The sequence below is a fragment of the Engystomops pustulosus genome, chromosome 11, assembly GCF_040894005.1.
Source record: "Engystomops pustulosus chromosome 11, aEngPut4.maternal, whole genome shotgun sequence".
NCBI lineage: Eukaryota > Metazoa > Chordata > Amphibia > Anura > Leptodactylidae > Engystomops > Engystomops pustulosus.
The window spans coordinates 70,702,382-70,721,028 of NC_092421.1; the positions used below are offsets into that span (position 1 = coordinate 70,702,382).

The 18,647-nt window shown below is 40.9% G+C and overlaps 1 protein-coding gene across 1 annotated transcript; it reads left to right on the forward strand.

The window, feature by feature from the left end:
* Window positions 1–662: 662 nt before the first annotated feature.
* Window positions 663–17,854, forward strand: LOC140105372 (transient receptor potential cation channel subfamily V member 5-like). The gene is made up of 15 exons (XM_072129287.1): window positions 663–863; window positions 2,894–2,991; window positions 3,737–3,859; window positions 6,307–6,444; window positions 7,086–7,184; window positions 7,538–7,710; window positions 9,001–9,147; window positions 10,373–10,585; window positions 13,962–14,048; window positions 14,331–14,407; window positions 14,789–14,954; window positions 15,421–15,487; window positions 15,615–15,883; window positions 16,401–16,507; window positions 17,051–17,854. Exons 1-15 carry the CDS (start codon window positions 796–798, stop codon window positions 17,493–17,495), a joined length of 2,277 nt encoding a protein of 758 aa, XP_071985388.1. The 5' UTR covers window positions 663–795; the 3' UTR covers window positions 17,496–17,854.
* Window positions 17,855–18,647: the final 793 nt, after the last annotated feature.

The following is an 18,647-nucleotide window of genomic DNA, read 5'->3' on the forward strand; positions in this document are numbered from 1 at the left end:
TTCTGCGAATGCAGATTTTGGGTAGGAGGAACAAAGATGCTACTGGCGCGTGGAGTAGCCGCACCGTGTAACCTCAGCTCCGGCAACTCCACGCCCCAGTAGCCTCTTTACAAATTTTACATATTAGGAGAATAAAAGTTAGCAAAAAAGTGCGGGGACGTGAGGATTAGCCCTTAAAAGGGCTACCTCATGTCCTATTGATCCACCTACCACCCTATCTACCTTTATAGGTAGATTCGTGGTGGTAGGTTCCCTTTAATTGCAATGCCCCTCTAAAGATTGATATGTTGAATATTCAATCCTTGGAGTTGTTCTTCAGTCCTAATGGAGACACCACACAGTCCCCCATACACATGCACACTTGGCTTGGCTCATTGGTGTGGCATTACCTTCCATGAGAGTATAAGGATTGAGGATTTTGAAATTCAACAAGCTGATCTTTTTTCCATTTGACATCTACTATCGTTGGATTTTTGGGACATTCACATATGTATTTGGGAGCCAATGCACTTCCTCTTAACATGTCCACAAGACTTGTTCTCAGTGTAACTGGTTGGAGTTTATTTCCAGAGAAGGCACTGTGAATTGTCCTGACACTATATTCCTTTATATCTTGCAGGTGTCTTCTTAGGATCAATGCCCAATGACGAAGAGGTGGAGGATTCAACTTTTTGATAACGATTCATGAGAGCACAAATTATTTCCTCAACCTAAAGGATGAAAGTTCGGCTCCTCTTCAATCCATAGCCAGTTAAAGGCATTGACCGGTGAGACAATCTTAAGAGGACCACAAAAATGTCTCTGTGGTGGAAGCGGAAACCAATGGAGAACACTTGTGAACTCAACTTGCGACAGCAGAAGAGGTGAGGGACAAATATTCACCTGCTGGGTTAAAAAAATTCTCTTTTTTTGTTTAACTGTAGTTTTATTGGTTTTCAATTTTATAAACACACAAAATCTTTCTGAGAAAGTTGGAAGATGATTGTAATGTTCTCCATTGCAGATGAGAATGTGATCCAGTTTACGCACATATATATGTATGTAGACATGATGTAGAATGATACAATTCAGGTTAAATCACCATGAGTGAGAACCAAAGAAAATTCTGCATAATATGCATCCTCATACTCAAGTGGTGGCTGAGGGACTCATTGAAGTATGAGCCCAGATTTTACTTTTTTTTGGACATCTTGTTTAGACAGAAGGACATCCTGTTAACCATAAGATGACATCATCATCTATCTTATTCATTCTTTTTGCCCCATTTACTGGCCTTTATTTCCATTACATTTTGCTTTCAATATCAGCCTCAAACTTGAACTTTGGTTTACCCCAATTACCCCTTCAATGATGGCTTTCGGGTCTGACCTGTAAAGTTATAAGTTACTTTTTTTTTTAAGTTATAAGTTACTTTTTTGCTAGAGTTTGCCTACAGTTGTATTTTGTGTTATTTTTAAGATGCAGGTTGAATAATATTTTAATTTATACATATTCTGTGCCTTTGTAACCCATTAGTAACCATGTAGTTTCATAGTAGTGCAATTTTGTGGGAATTTTGTGGAAAATGGGCAGGTTTGTCAAAGAACATATTTCGTTTACAAATTTTTTTATATTCTTGTACATAGAGGGCAGTATTATGGTAGTTATATTGTTGTACATAGGGGGCAGTATTATAGTAGTTATATTCCTGTACATAGGGAGCAGTATTATAGTAGTTATATTCTTGTACATAGGGGGCAGTATTATAGTAGTTATATTCTTGTACACAGGGGGCAGTATTATTGTAGTTATATTCTTGTACATAGGGGGCAGTATTATAGTAGTTATATTCTTGTACATAGGGGGCAGTATTAGAGTAGTTATATTCTTGTACATAGGGGGCAGTATTATAGTAGTTATATTCCTGTACATAGGGGGCAGTATTATAATAGCTATATTCCTGTACATAGGGGGCAGTATTATAGTATTTATATTCTTGTACATAGAGGGCAGTATTATAGTAGTTATATTCTTGTACATAGGGGGCAGTATTATAGTAGTTATATTCTTGTACATAGGGGCAGTATTATAGTAGTTATATTATTGTAGACAGGGGGGGCAGTATTATAGTAGTTATATTCTTGTACATAGGGGGCAGTATTATAGTAGTTATATTCTTGTACATAGGGGGCAGTATTATAGTAGTTATATTCTTGTTCATAGAGGCAGTATTATAGTAGTTATATTCTTGTACATAGGGAGCAGTATTATAGTAGTTATATTCTTGTACATAGGGGGCAGTATTATAGTAGTTATGTTCTTGTACATAGGGGCAGTATTATAGTACTTATATTCTTGTACATAGGGGACAGTATTATAGTAGTTATATTCTTGTACATAGTGGGCAGTATTATAGTATTTATATTCTTGTACATAGGGGCAGTATTATAGTATTTATATTCTGGTACATAGGGGACATTATTATATTTTTGTATATATTATACAAATATTATACTATATAAATTCTTTTACATGAGGGATAGTATAATAGAAGTTACATTCTACATAGGGAATGGTTCATAAAAAAAAATTTAAGTAAACACTTTTTTTGCATTTCTTATGTTCCGTTTATAAGCTTTTATTATTTTTAGCTCATAATTGTAGCATGAAAATACAATACTAAAAATAAGGCCATATATAGTGATGGAAATATGAAAAGTTTCTCTATGATGAGAATTAAGGGACAATAAGATTGATCTCTCTTGAACACCCCCAGCAGAGCTTTGTGCTTATTGTGTATTTACGTCTCTGCAAATTTTGACTTTGTTTGTGTTGGAATACAATGTGCTTGGTGTCACCTTCCTATTACCATACAATGGGGCAGAGGAGTAACAATGGGCTGTTTGCTTTGCAGGATTCAGGAATTGCCTCTTTTATGTTGTGCACAGAGGAATCGCTGGAAATCTCTGAAGAAACTTCTGTCCTGTAAAGCTATCAATCCGCTACAAACAGGTAACTCATGATGGGTGGCGATACGTCCTCAGATACTATTACCCTCACACTCTACCCACACGACATAATGTTATTTAGATAATAAATTGACAATTGAATTGTTGGAACTACAGTGTGATGGTTTTTGGTGGCAACTAAGGTGGATTGAGAAACCCCTGGTCAGAGAGTAGGCATCTAGCGCAGGTACAGGACATGGACATAGTTCTGCTTTTCCATGGTTCAGCGATCTAACATAAAGTAGTTATGCAGTAGGATGGACTAACTGGATCCAACCTCTGGGCAGAACCATAGAGAATAATCAGTTGCGATTTGATGAGAAGGACCTTACATCAACATTGGGGTGTGGAATCTAAGCTTCTTGAATGTGGAGAATTTCCATTAGTTTTAGGTCAAGGTTGGACAGTAACCATCTACGGGAGATAAGGGAAGACCAGATATCCAAGGATGAGCTCATCCAGTACGATGACGTGTCCAGAATCTCTGCTGCCTTCCAAGATGCCCACAATCGCCTGCTCCACCGATTCATCAAACCAAAGTTATTATTTACCTTTTGTTCTCTTTTCACGTCTTTGATTTGTTCTGCACTTTTTATACCGTATGGTCTATCACAGTTGCCTTCTTGTATAAAGTTCATGTTTATCAGGAATATCAAGCTCTCGATGTTTATAAAACCTGCTCTGTGACATTTCATATCTCTATAACCCGTACCACCTTCTATACCTCACGATGATAAACTTTTACTTAGGAGCCGTCGGGGAGACTGCGCTCCATCTGGCCGTGCTGCACGATAATCTGGAGTCTGTGAAGGTTCTTCTCCAGCATGCTCCTGAGCTGGTCAACTTGCCCATGACATCCGACCTGTACAAAGGTGGGTTCTGATATGTTCTTCTATTATTGGCTTTCATCTATTATATTCCGACTTGTTGTATTCTCCAGAGTGAGGGATGTTCCATTTGGTATCAGACATAGCAGAAAGTCTGGAGGACCTCATATGTGAATGCATAGACAACCCACTGGTTACAATTAGTTAAATTAGCTTAAATGAGTTGTTTTGCCCATTGATACCTCAATCTATAAGTGCAATTTGGATTGGGTTTTGAAGATTAGGGGATCCTTCACTGTGGTGGGAACTGGTCTTATTGGGATCTCATCTATAAGTGCATACACGTTATGTGAGTGACCTTCATGCTGAACAACCTACCTTGCCTTTGTCTTAATTGGAAGACTAATAAGACTAATAATGCAATTTATGCAATTTTGGGGGGCTCTAGAGATCGTGGGGGGATGTGAAGTTGACCCATGTCCTCAGGATGCAAATACCCATAAAGCAAGGACTCCCGCTCTGAAATTGAGTATGGAAAAGTGTATTAAGGAGTTCATAAGACATAACTATGTTTGGTACTCCAGAATTACCAAAAACTTGATATAAGGTTTTCTAAATATTACAATTTACCTGTGAGAGGTTCTGGAAGTAGGAGTCCACGTGCCTAAAGGACCACCAGGATCACGGATTGTAAACCAAGCACTGACAAACTGGTGTGTGCCCCCTCTGGCTGGATCTGCTCTTCTCTTAACTTATTATGTCTTTAATTTTTTTTTTTAAAGACTTTTAAAATTATGCAAATGAGCCTAATGGGCTCCGGTCCCCATAGGTGTTAAAAGAGCTTGGAGTCCTGGGGATAATTTGCCTAATTTTAAAGTCTTTTTTTCCCTAAAACCAAAGGCATAGGAAGCTTAAAGAAGAGCAGATCCTGCCAGCGGGGGTGCACACCAGCATGTCAGTGTGCTTGGTTTACAATCCTTCATCCTGGTGGTAGATGTCCTTTAACGTCTACAAACCTATCGAAGTAAAAAAAAAATTATGATTTATCACATGGCAAAAACCATTGAAAGTCAAGTTAACGTTTTGCTAAAATGTTTAAGTCTTTAAGTGTTAAGTTAAACTTTGTTTCATCTGTGAATCGCCTCCAGTTCTGATGAGCAATAAACTCATTTATAGAACTTTATAACCAAAAGAAGGGCAATTGCAAGGGAAACCATAAAAAATAGGGTCCCTATGTATTATTGAAAAAAAATAGCATGCTGAACTATATATTTTAACTTACAGATAATTCATGCTAAACAAGCAAATAAATATCAATGCATATTTTATTAAATTCATTGTGAATATATGCACAGATAGCAGTAAACATCCCATATGTCTGAAATGAATAGTAGAGGTGGTGCTACTAGCTGTAAAACCTGTGTGTCATAAGGGTAAGAGCTAAAACCTAAAATGCCAAAATATTGCTGAGCACTCACCACTGCTATGTTGAAAATGTGGAAATTTTATTTGTTGGCATATAAAAAAAATTTCATATGGAAATGGCTAGATAACATGCATGATGTAATACATAAACAATAAAATTACACAAAACACGCAACAAAATAAACGTATAAAGTTAGCGTAGGTCACACAAACCCCTTTAAGTATCCACATTTCCCACTGCAACCATACACAATATTAATTGAGTTTGAGTTTAGCTTGTGAATACATCAGACTCACTTTCCCACTCTGCAGCTGGACTCATAAAATGCTATTTTAATATCTGATTAAAAACTTCTCAGAAAACTTTCACAAATTGTAAGCAACCACGCGTGGATAAAGCAAGTCCATCAGCTTGGAGTTCTGGAATAGCTTTATCAATCTCTGTTGGCCTCTCTGGTGACTCGCTTGGTCTGATGAACTCACATGTCATTTTCTTTAGATTTTCCCATGACTGCTGACATCAGTTATCTTAATATGACGTCACCACCTAAGGCCTAAGGGATTGGAGCAACAGCTCAGTAACCAGGCGGCCCACTGAGAAGTGAATTTTATTCCAGAGATGTTTTTGAAATGTCAAAAACTTTACTGATGAAAGTCCGAAGCTAACAAATTACTGCCCAAATCAACGTTGTGCACTTTATAAGCCATCGAGGCATATCTCAGCTGAGGCAACGGTCATCCAGTGACATCCAACATTTACTCTTTACACATGATTGACTTACCCAAAAGGGGAGATCATCTGGCAGACGATCAAAATCAAAATGTATTAACTCCAAATTGAACTTTTTGAAAAAAAAAAAAAAAATTCAAGAACTTTTTGAGGCAGGGACAATATTAAGAAGATCCTTTGGTAGATCCAGGATCTGACACCATAGTGAGCCTAAGTGGTCAACTGCATTTCGAGGCTACTAAGGTCTAGTGGTGGATGGTTGATACTTAGAAACACTTTATTTGGTGGCCCCAAAGACCCTGATCCAGACACTGATTGTCTATTTGTCTTTTGTCAGGTCAGACGGCTTTGCACATTGCTGTCATGCGTCAGAATGTGGCCATTGCCCAGGAGCTGATTCGACATCGAGCTAATGTGTGTATGGCGCGGGCAGTGGGCACTTTCTTCCAGCTTAAACCCAATTCATTCTATTATGGTGAGTAAAGAGTTATCGGCATGAAGAACTGTTTTATACCAACTTTAAAATCTCCTACCGTTTTCTGTATCCAGCCTACTGTCTCCATGACTACAGACTACAAGGAAATAGTGTAGTCTGATGTTGGTAACATGACCTTCTTCCACATTTTCACTACTTGCCAACTTTTTGTAATCAAGAAGTAGAGATGGATAAGTATTGGGGGTGGCTGGTAAATCTGCATGATGGAGGTATACACTTATGACATTCCTGTAATGAGCTGCAAAAACTTAAACAGTTAAAAAAAATTTTTTTTAAAGAAATTAATATTTAATGTAGGTCTGCCTCCCTAGTCTTTTACGCTTCGCTGTGCATTGAGCTGCTCTTCAGACTCTCCGCTGTTCCCTAAGGGTATTGCTGTAGTATCCAACCAGAAGCCTGCAACAGCTTTTACTCAGAGCAGAGGCGAGGGGCTAAGGAGCAGTGCAATGCAGAAAGTTTTTCAGCCTGAAACCTCCTTAATATAAAAGCTCAGTCTATTGCTTCAGATCCAACTATGAACCTTTCGATGTTGAGCCAGATGTATTGGTTGTCCCATGAGATCCTCATTATTTCTTCAGAGGTGGAGCTTAGAGTAAGATCTGATTGTTTTCTCATTTCAGGAGAGCATATTCTTTCCTTTGCTGCATGTGTTGGTAATGCAGAGCTTGTGCGGATGTTACTACTACATGGTGCCGATGCTCAGGCCAAAGATTCTCATGGTGAGATATCAACAACAGCAAAGATATTGATGGCCATTCTTTACAATATTACATATAATCTTGGTGGGGGTCTTACCTGGCACCCTCGTCAGTTATCTGTTCTCTCCAATCGTCAATGCACAGAGAATGGAACTGGTAACAGACTGCTCCAATCCCTATATAGTGGCCGAGCCTAGTAATTGCAGCTCATTGTCTTATCAAGTGAATGGGGGCTGAACTGAAGTAACAAGGTCTGGCCACTATACAGTTACTGTCTCCCTTCTCTTTCATTCTCAGTGCATTGAAAACTGAGGGCAGCTGATTGGTGAGGAAGCCAGATTCTGGATGACCCGTTTCTTTTGGTCTTCCTTTAGGAAATACAATCCTCCACATCCTGACACTACAACCAAACAAGATGTCTTCCTGTCAGATGTATGATCTTATCATGACCTACCACAAGGAGAAATATGGTCCAGGACTAGAGGAGATTTACAATAACGAGGGCCTTACCCCATTAAAGATGGCTGCTCTGGAAGGTAACACTGTGGTATGTATGCTGTGATGACCACATGTAGATAAAGCTTGTAGGCGTGCATGGGGATAGGGTGCTCCCAAGACAACCTCAATCCAACTAAGGTCAAATAGGCAACTTTCCTCAAATCAAACGGCATTAATCTAGCACCAGGATGAAGGACTGCATGCAAATGAGCCCGAGGGCCTCCAGGCACCATAGGTGTTAATGGAGCCTGGAGCCCCTCAGGCTCATTTGCATACAGTCTTTCATCCTGGTGGTAGATGTCCTTTAGTGACTTGAATATTGCATTACGAACCAAACATACCTTGAGAATGCTGTAGCTACACTGATGCAGAAACATATCTTGTTTTATCCCTAAACTGAGTGGGATCTGTTGCTCCTGTGGCTGACACAGAGCTCTCCTCACCCTAAGTATGCACTGCTACAACTTTGTCCTGCCCAGCATAAGTCGAGAAAACAAGAATACATAATCACTGTGTTGTCCCTGACAGACAGAAGTAATCAATCTCTGCACCATCCCTCAGCTGCTGTGTATGAGTCATCCAGCTCAGGTTGATTAGTCCTGTCTGGTCACTTCAGGATGTTTCGTGTAATGTGTTTATGTACGGCAGCCAGCATGCAACCCTGCTTTCCCAGTGTCCTGAATTTTATAATTGTTTTTTGAGCAAAACCACTCGGATCAGGGATTAAACAAAATATGTTTCTGCATCAGTGTTGATACAGCATTCTCAAGGTATGTTTGGTTCATAATGCATGAAATCAAATGGTAGATTCCCTTTAAGGTTCCTAGAACTGTGTAGTCCTGTACTTGTCCTGTACTTGTCCTGTACTTGTCCTGTGCTTGTCCTGGGCTTACCCTGTGCTAGTCTGTGTAAAGGTGTTGATTTTGAAGCCCTTTGTGTTCCAGCTCTGATTCTGCTATTTAATTCTCTACTCTATTTTTGGTGATGACCTCTGCCTACAGCTTGGATTCTATATGAACTATTCCTACCCAACCCCTGGCCTGTATCTTGAATTGTTCCTGATTACCGCCTGCTTTGACCCTATGCTATCTCTGACTAGTCTTAGCCTCTGTTGCCTTGCGACACTATCACCTGAAAGTCCTGTGCCAGCTGTTACCTACAAGTAGATTACTCTGAGAAGTGTCTTCCTTTTATCTTTGTTGCATCAAACAACAGATTAGCTGAATCATGTTCTAATAAACCCCTGTTAATAGACATATTTGTGTCATGTGTAAATCTATGTTACACACCACATACATCTAATTTTTTAATGCATTCCTTTTCATCTCAATTTTCTCAGATGTTCCAGCACTTAGTACAGAAGAGGAGACAACTACAATGGACATTTGGTCCCATTAGCTGCTATCTGTATGACCTTACTGAGATTGACACATGGGAGGATCCTCAGTCGGTACTGGATTTGGTGGTCTCTGGGAAGAAGAGAGAGGTGTGTAATGTAATCTATGTTATAGGTTGTATAGGTATAGGTGTCATAAAGTTGTAATATGCAGTTTTAAAGGCCAGTTCCCCCCATAATTGTTCTCAAATTTCAACCCCCTAGTGATGTTTACACAGTGAAGATCATTTTTTAACCCCTTCCTTTGCAATTTTACTCAATTCTATTGCTGTTTCAGCTATCACTCTCTAAGCAGACACTTCATGATCCCTCTAGTGCTGTGAGATGCTGTGTGCTGACAATGTGGTTACAGTATTAGGGTCCAGTTTTATATACACTTTCATTTAGCTTCTGAACATTTACTAGTATCTGACACATAGAAAGAGAGATGAGAACCATGAGATACATATTACATATGACATCCTCAGCTCTGCTATTACAGCCATTACATACACACAGCTCTGCTATATGCCTCCTTCCTACTCCCCTAGATAAATACCTTATCAGCCTGTAGCATGTACTTTTACTCTACTCACAATGTGTTGCCAGCAGGAAGTCTCTGTGTGGGAGCTCATCCTGGAATGCAAGGGGATACCTGGAGCCTCTGGGACCTTGTAAGAGGTAGACATGATCACAGCCCTTATCACCCAATGCTCTGGGGGTGTGATTTTGTCACAGCTTGCAATGTTGTCAATCAAGAAGGAATTTATGAGACGAGAGCTGTGACTCTGTCACCGTGTACACCTCTTACATGGCCCCATTGACTCCAGGTATGTGATTTACTGTATACAGAACACACTGATATTAAACTTATCCTTCTGCCAGAATGTCAAAAGGAGTATTTAACTAGAACATATAAAAAATTCTCTTTACTAGCGCCACATAAGTGCTGTAGCTGGTTCCCTTTAAGGGTCTCTCTCGTATGTGTGTGTACAGGACATGGCTGTCTCCAGCAGTCCGATAGAGGTTGGCTGCGCCCAGGGGACCACCTGCTCCATTCATTCAGGGCAAGGACCTTACTAGTGGTTTCCTCATGCCACTGATTGGCCAAAGCTGGTCCCATGACCACTAAGAGACCTTAAGACCAATGTGATGTGGAAACCTTAAGGCTGAACAGGATAAGTACTCTTTGCTCATTTGACCAGACCCTTAGTGGGATTCATAGGGGGTAATTTGATACAACTAAAAGTGTAAGAAATGAAGAAATAGAGAAGAGATTGACAAAGATCTTTATATTACTGACTAGTTGGGGTAATTACTGATTTTTCTATTCCAGGCTCGGCGGATATTGGACCTAACCCCAGTGAAGGAGCTGGTCAATAAAAAGTGGCAGAGGTTTGGGCGGCCATATTTCTGGACTCTAACCGCCCTCTATATCGTGTACATGACCATTGTTTCTTTATGTTGTGTGAACCGACCTCTCAAAGACAGAACGGACAACAGGACTAGCAGTAGAGATATCACCATCAAGGTGCAGAAACCCTTGAATGTAAGAACCTTTAACTTTACAATGGGGACATTTCCTCTACTGATTTTGGTTACAATTTGTTTTCTCCTACATTCACACAGTAGAATATTATGGGTACTTCCATAACACATAGTAAATAGAGATGAGCGAGCACTAAAATGCTCGGGTACTCGTTATTCGAGACAAACTTTTCCAGATGCTCGAGTGCTCGTCTCGAATAACGAGCCCCATTGAAGTCAATGGGAGACCCGACCATTTTTCAAAGGGACCATGGTTCGGGAATAAAATGTGTTAATTAACTGAAAAAGAATGTCTTCTGATAAGTTAGCAGATGTATGCAAACATCTGCAATCTATTCTTCACTGTTCCGTGCGACAAGTTAACAGATGTGAAGAACAGTGAAGAATAGAATAAAAACAGTGAACACAGGATGATTTAAGTGAAAAACGCAGTGAAGAATAGATTACAGATGTTCTGCACATCTGCTTACTTGTCGGGGTGATACGCTGTCCTGGGATCCACTCCTCTTCTTCCACTGAAGTCTCCCCCGTGCTGCCCGATGTCTGTGTCCCCCGTGCTGCCCGATGTCTGTGTCCCCCGGGCTGCTGCCCGATGTCTGTGTCCCCCGTGCTGCCCGATGTCTGTGTCCCCCGTGCTGCCCGATGTCTGTGTCCCCCGTGCTGCCCGATGTCTGTGTCCCCCGTGCTGCCCGATGTCTGTGTCCCCCGGGCTGCTGCCCGATGTCTGTGCCCCCGGGCTGCTGCCCGATGTCTGTGTCCCCCGGGCTGCTGCCCGATGTCTGTGTCCCCCGGGCTGCTGCCCGATGTCTGTGTCCCCCGGGCTGCTGCCCGATGTCTGTGTCCCCCGGGCTGCTGCCCGATGTCTGTGTCCCCCGGGCTGCTGCCCGATGTCTGTGTCCCCCGGGCTGCTGCCCGATGTCTGTGTCCCCCGGGCTGCTGCCCGATGTCTGTGTCCCCCGGGCTGCTGCCCGATGTCTGTGTCCCCCGTGGTGCTGCCCGATGTCTGTGTCCCCTGTGGTGCTGCCCGATGTCTGTCTCCCTGCTGCTTGATGTCTCCCTGCTGCTTGATGTCTCCCTGCTGCTTGATGTCTCCCTGCTGCCGTTCCGCGCATACCTTCCGACAGGTAAGCAGATGTGCCGAACATCTGTAATCTATTCTTCACTGTGTTCTTCACTGTGTTTTTAACTTAAATGATCCTGTGTTCACTGTGTTCACTATTTTTATTCTATTCTTCACTGTTCTTCACTGTGTTTTTTTAATTAAATGCTCGATCTCGAGCAGGGGAAATACTCGTCCGAGCAACGAGCCGTTTCGAGTACCTTAATACTCGAACGAGCATCAAGCTCGGACGAGTATACTCGCTCATCTCTAATAGTAAAGCATCGAACTTGGTTACTTAAAACATAACTTTTACTTAATCACTTAAAATCCACTTATATCTTATAAATGCAGTAAATTAAACAAACATTAAAAATAGGGCAGTCTTACCAGGTGGAGTATCTGGCTGCAGGAGACCTAAGGGGGAATTACTGTTCTCTCCCTATCATAGAGCTGTCCCTACTACCCCAGATGCTCCCGTCCTGACAAGGACAGTACCCGAATCGTCCCTGGATAGGTGTACTTTTATGCCCTATAAGGTAAAGCCAAAAGAGTGCTCCCCGTCCCTCCCTACCCTACGCGTTTCATCACCGGTCCTGGTGAATCATCAGGGGATTAAATGAGGACTAACACAGAGTCCTGGAGGGGGAGATATAATCATCGGTCTGGGGTTCCAGAAATCCTGGAGAAAGATCACACGCAGGCCTTCCTGGAGATTTCCCCAGAGGGGTCGGGTCCACCTTGTTTCGGTGGTATACCTTGGCTAGTGAGCATTGGCCTATTGTGATAACTTGGTTCCTGATGACCCAATGTAGGTGGAACTTGTTGACCATCTTAGGCAGGTAAAGGTCTGTTGACTCTTCCTTCAGACCTGGATGGAGATGAGGCACATTGAAAGTCTATTCCTTTATTATGGGATAAGTTGTAGAACGGTGGAGATCAGAGTCCATTTACATTGGCTGCTAGGACTACCAATTCCAGCACTTGGCTATCTCTAGTAGCCCCATAGAAATAATCCATATCAATCCATTCAGTTGGGGTACAATGGATAGGGTTCCAACCCCAATGAATTAAACTTACCGCATCTCTTATCCTATGTGTAAGGAATATGTATATATCTTGGGCAAACCTCTTTAAGTTCTATATACAAAGCAATTTAAAGGAGGTTTTCAAGGTTTGAGAATTTGTTGGCCAATCCATAGGTTAGGTCATCAGTATTAGATCGATGAGGTCCAACATTGGCTCCATACTCTTTATTTTCTAGCTGACCCTGAGAATTCAATTTTATTTTCTGTTCTCAAATTTTGAAAGCTACAAAACAAAGTTTGGAGAACGCACAAAGTCCAACTGCTAGAAACTGGAAGTCTTTCTGCGAATGGACCGCCGTTGACTGCCACATCTGATCCATCTTTTTCCCTATTTTTTTGGGTCACAGAGTTTGGTCATCAATCTCGAATTAAGCTTTTTAGTCACATGATCCCACTGACTCAAGGAACTAAAAACCAATATAATATATTGAAAGCAAAGTGCAGCTTAATATTTGCTGTAAACATGAACAGTATTTTATATAGGAAAATGACTTCCTTGTGTGGTTATTGCTCGTGACAGGAAGTGTCGCGTTATGTAACCGGTTCTCGGCTCTGTATGTATAATGATGTATGTGAACTCATTGGTTATTGATGAGTGGTTGACTGCAGACAAGAGGACAATAGACATTATCCGTGTGGCTTCAGAGGAATGTGACAAGTGATAGCAATCTGTGTACTCTGTACACACATTATCGTTAGGTCTACGACTGTCAGGCTTATAATAAACAAAGCGGATCTACTAACATGCGCTGTTATAAAATTCTCCCCTAAATACCATAAATCGTCTATACATATAACACCGAGCGTTGTCCTCTTCTCTCAAACTGTCAGGTCCCCAAATTCTAGAGATGCCTAGTCACTACCAATTTAATTCCAGAGATTTTTTGCCAACCCCAAAGTCCCTCTGAGCTGCCCTATACTTTTTAGGATTTACAGGATCTAATAGTCCCATAAGCCATCCCAGAAATTCCATAAAATCAATGTCAATCAAACTGACCTATGGGATTTCCAGGAAGCCTCCCAGGAGATGCCTATCATGGAAGTCCTAGGTTGTATAGGGCAGCCCATTCTGATGATTGCAGAGGTTCTTTCCCAATAATCAGACACGTATTGCCGATCCTGGTAGTGTTATATTCTTAAAAGGATCCTATGTAACCTAACTCCAACAGCATGTCATCTTTTTCTTCTAGGAAGCCTACACCACATCTGATGACTATCTACGTCTAGCAGGAGAAATTATTAGTGTCGTAGGAGCAATCATAATCCTCATACTAAAGGTAGGAACTAGAGCATATTAAATTCTGGCCTCAAATTCATCCTACTCATGGGTGGGGGGTGTATGCACTCATTTGGGTTGTGTGGATAGTCGCCACTCCATTGGTTGAGGTGTCTGTACTCAAGGATGGTGTCTCCACTCCAATAGGTAGGTCATCTCCACCAATGGATGCTCTCCATTGCATAGAGAGTGACTGCTCTTTGAGACCCTTGTATATGAACAAAAAACAAAAACTTTTTTAGTACAAAATAGCTAATTGTATCTAAAATCTCTTTTTTCTTAGATTCCGGACCTGTTTAAGATACGTGAAGCAAGATATCTAACCCAAGCAGTACAAGGAGGACCATTCACCCTTATTATGTGAGCATCTCATATGGTCTGGATGACCTCATCATTTTGAATTATTGTTGCAGTGACAAAGACATGTGTGGCATTTAAAATAATGGAGTCATGTCTGAGAGCTTGAATCCAGATCTTCACTGAAGGCCTTAAATGAGATACTGTCTCTGAGGGAAAGAGCATTAAAGATTCCCCTTAGATTGGAGATGTACTGACTCCAGATTAGCACACCGAAAATGATTACTTGCTCAGGTCAAGGGGTTACAATCTTCTTATCACTGGATACAATTGAAGTAGAAATTCATCTGTTATACCTTTAGAATATACCACGAGTAGGATCATAGTTTATCGACGAAGTATTTATCGACTCATATGTATCTATATGCACTTTACTTTCCTCAGAATATGCTACCCTTGTCTGGTTCTGGTAGTGTTAATTCTAAGACTAACAGACACTGGTGGAGAAGTCATCCCAATGTCTACCTTGTTAGTGCTGGGCTGGTGCTATGTCATGTTTTTCGCCCGTGGATTCCAGATGCTTGGTCCTTTTACCATCATGATTCATAAGGTAAGCAGAGTTCATAATGTCATGATGTAGGACTCATCACAAGGTCGTCTGCATGTACAGTTTATATGCATATATTTTTTGTAAAACTACTAACTGTCCATCTGGTGATTCTGTACAAAAACTGTAAATAAGAAGTGCTCCCGGATGGTGGCCAAAGAGTAGATGTGACAAAAGCTGAAGGTTTTCCTCATGGTCTGAGGATCTACCGCTGTCTTAGGCCACCTTACAATGTTGCTTATTGGACTTTGCTTTGGTGCATACTCAACTCATCATGGTCTTTTGGAAACGTCTTTGGTTGTCCAGCCAAGGGCACAATATCTGTGCAGTAGTCCAAAGACCCAATTTTATTAATATCAACGTTCTAGAAAGCTTCTACATAAAGTGAGCTACCCTCTTAGTAAACTGGTCCACAGAACAGATGGCACAAATTTTGCATAAAATACATAAAAATGTAAATTTCTTCTAGATGATCTTTGGAGACCTCTTACGATTCTGCTGGCTGATGGTTGTGGTCATTTTTGGATTTGCCACCAGTAAGTATACTTCACTGACCTCTCTCACAATCATTGCTCATGGACTAGAATGAACAATTTTTTCTTACAAATGAAATAATATTTAAGCTGCTTTATAAATTTCATTTTTCTATATTTCATTTCACAGCCTTTTACATAATATTCCAGACCGAAGACCCCAACCAGTTTGGATATTTCTACGACTACCCCTTGGCCCTGTTCAGCACATTTGAGCTCTTCCTCAATGTCATCAACTCTCCAACAAACTATGATGTTGACCTTCCCTATATATTCCATATTGTATATTTCACCTTCACAATCATTGCCAATCTTCTCATGTTAAACCTCTTGATCGCCATGATGGGGGACACCCACTGGCGGGTGGCACAGGAAAGAGATGAACTTTGGAGAGCTCAGGTTTAGTATCTTCTAAATTTTTTTTATTAAGGTGGAATGTCTGGTTCTTAATGTTTGGAGAATTGCATCCAGGGGTAGGATCCGACCATCTCACCCCGACTTGTCAGAGCCGGTGTTAAATTTACAGCCGGCTCTAAGAGCCAGAGAAAAGCTGGTATCACTACAAGCTGCTGTCTCTCCAAGCAGTGAAGCAGCAGGTAATGGAAGCTCTGATCTTCCCTCCTCCGCAAAACATCGGATGCTGAGGATGAGAGTTCCTAGTATGAATAAGAAGTAGGAAACGGCTAAACTATGTGCCCCCTGATCCTTGGCCTCATTTTCGGAATTTATTCATTCAGTACCTGAGCTCCTGTCTTTTTTCCTTACTCTTCCCAAGTGCCAGTGGATAGGGTATGAATGTGTAAGCTGAAAGTGCATAATGGTTATGTGTGCAATAAACATTATTTAGAGTAATTTTGGATCTTGTATGATTATTCTCATGCCTGTTTCATCACCTGATCTTCATCTGTTTCCTCAGGTTGCTGCTACAACCGTCATGTTAGAGAGGAAAGTCCCACGATGTCTCTGGCCTCGAACTGGAGTTTGTGGCACCGAGTATGGATTAGGAGACCATTGGTATCTCCGGTAAGTTCAAGTCAATGTCTAATAAAATTTTGCCCAAGGACATTGAAACAGGTCCATTTGTTGGTCTGATTTCATGGGATGTTCACCTTGTACAGAAGGCGAGTCCTTGAAGTATACAGGCAGTCCCCGGGTTACGTACAGGATAGGTTCTTTAGGTTTGTTTTTAAGTTGAAGTTGAACTAGTTGTCGTCTGTGTGCTTAAGTCGGGGACTGCCTGTAACAAAATATTATACAAGGACTTCCCGTCTGCCGGTCAGTATTAACTGTTACTTTTAATACTGTATTGGAAGTTAATATTTAGTTATAATGCAAGGATTCCCTTTCTGTACAAGGTGTGTAGTCTTTGGGATCGGGTCTACATATGGGCCGATTTCTCAGGCTTCACAAGATTGTGTACATTTGGCCTAAGGCACATGTTTTCTGCCCTACTGTAGTCTTAATGTTAATTTATTGCCTTATGGAATCACCATAATCTTTGGGGTTATTTTTTGTGGGATTTTACCTTAGCAAGTTCTAAGAATTAAACTTTGGTTGTATTAACAGTGTGGTGATAAGGAAGGATCTCAGTCAACAGAAGATACGCCGCTACGTCGAAGCCTTTCAAGGACCTGAAGGGGAGCATGTTGATAAAAATTTGCACAGTGGCAAAAAAACATCTGAAACTTTTTCTTCAATCATAAAGCCCAATCTTCCCATCTTGAAGGTCACAGAGGTCCATGCACATGAGCCACCAAGGACGTCACAAACTCAATATAGAACATTACAAGAGGATTCCACCTCCATAAACAGTTCACACATGACTTTCCTTGAGCTCCCACAAGTACATGTAGAACGTCAAAGAATGGAAAGGCTAGCTTCCAGTGATGTAACATGGAAGGGTAGCGGTCGTGGGTGGCAGATATTGAAATCCATTCCTATACAAAAATTACAAGTACAGGTACCACAAGATGGTAGTAGTGAAGCCGAGGAAGAAATACACCATGTTTGATGAAATAAGATAAAAAGTCATGGTCGGATAGGCCAACTGGTGAACCACCGATGGTAGCTCTAGGCTCATACACGATAATGGGCACCAGAGGAGTGGCAGAAGACAACTCAATAAAGTCTTATTCCTAGAGTTTGAAGGAGGTTGCACCAAGAGTTTCATCTAATCTGGAGGACCCAAGGAACCCCAGTCCGACACTGATTCCATGGAAGTAAAGTGGTTTACCTTGAACAGTATATGGAGATGGGCAAAAAGAAGTTGAATTCTGGTATTAATATAAAGACATTACTTTACTTTGTAAAAGTATTGTAGCCATACAAGACGAAAGGACAGAAAATCTTTGGCCAAGAAACCAGAATAAAAAAAAGGGTATTTGACTTTGGCTGCTGTAATATGATCAAGACGTTGGTCTGTCATATACTGGTATATAATGGACTACAGTATGTAGTTATGTATATAATGTCAATAGGAATTGCAAATATTTTACTGTAATAAATAACTGTAATAAAATGTTATTATATTTTATAATAAATATTGGGATCTGATGATAATTTACATCAGGGCTGATACAAAATGTCAACTTTTAATTATACAAAATCTTACATGGACTGCGCCTTAATTTTGCTACCTGACCATTTTTTTCCTGGTCTATTGTGCTCCTAAATTTGCGCTTGAAAATGCCGACAAAATACACATAAATGTGACGGATAACGTGGAAAAGTTAGGCCCACTTGATCCAAAAAAAGACAGAGGAGTCGGGATAGTCGGAAACATCTGTTCTTTCTGGTGCAAACTCACTATAAATGATCCGTAACAATTCTGCGCCAAAAAAAACATAAAATCCCAGCAATTTTTTGGCGCAGATACGATAATACATGTCCCCCAATGGGTAGTGTGAAACCAGCAACAGAAAGAAGTTTGCTGCTTGGTCGAATCAATTATAGTTACGCCCCTGCAACTGGTAACTGTTCAAGTATTTAAAGGGAATCTGTCCAGATTTCACATTTTCATCTAAAGACAGTTTCCCATGGCCTTTTTACTACTAATTCTAAAAGTAGATAAAAGTTTGCCCGGCTCCCTGCCAGTAAATTCCATTAATTGGTGTATGAGTTCTTGTGTCATCATCATTATCTTCTCTCTGCTCTGCTAGCTCTT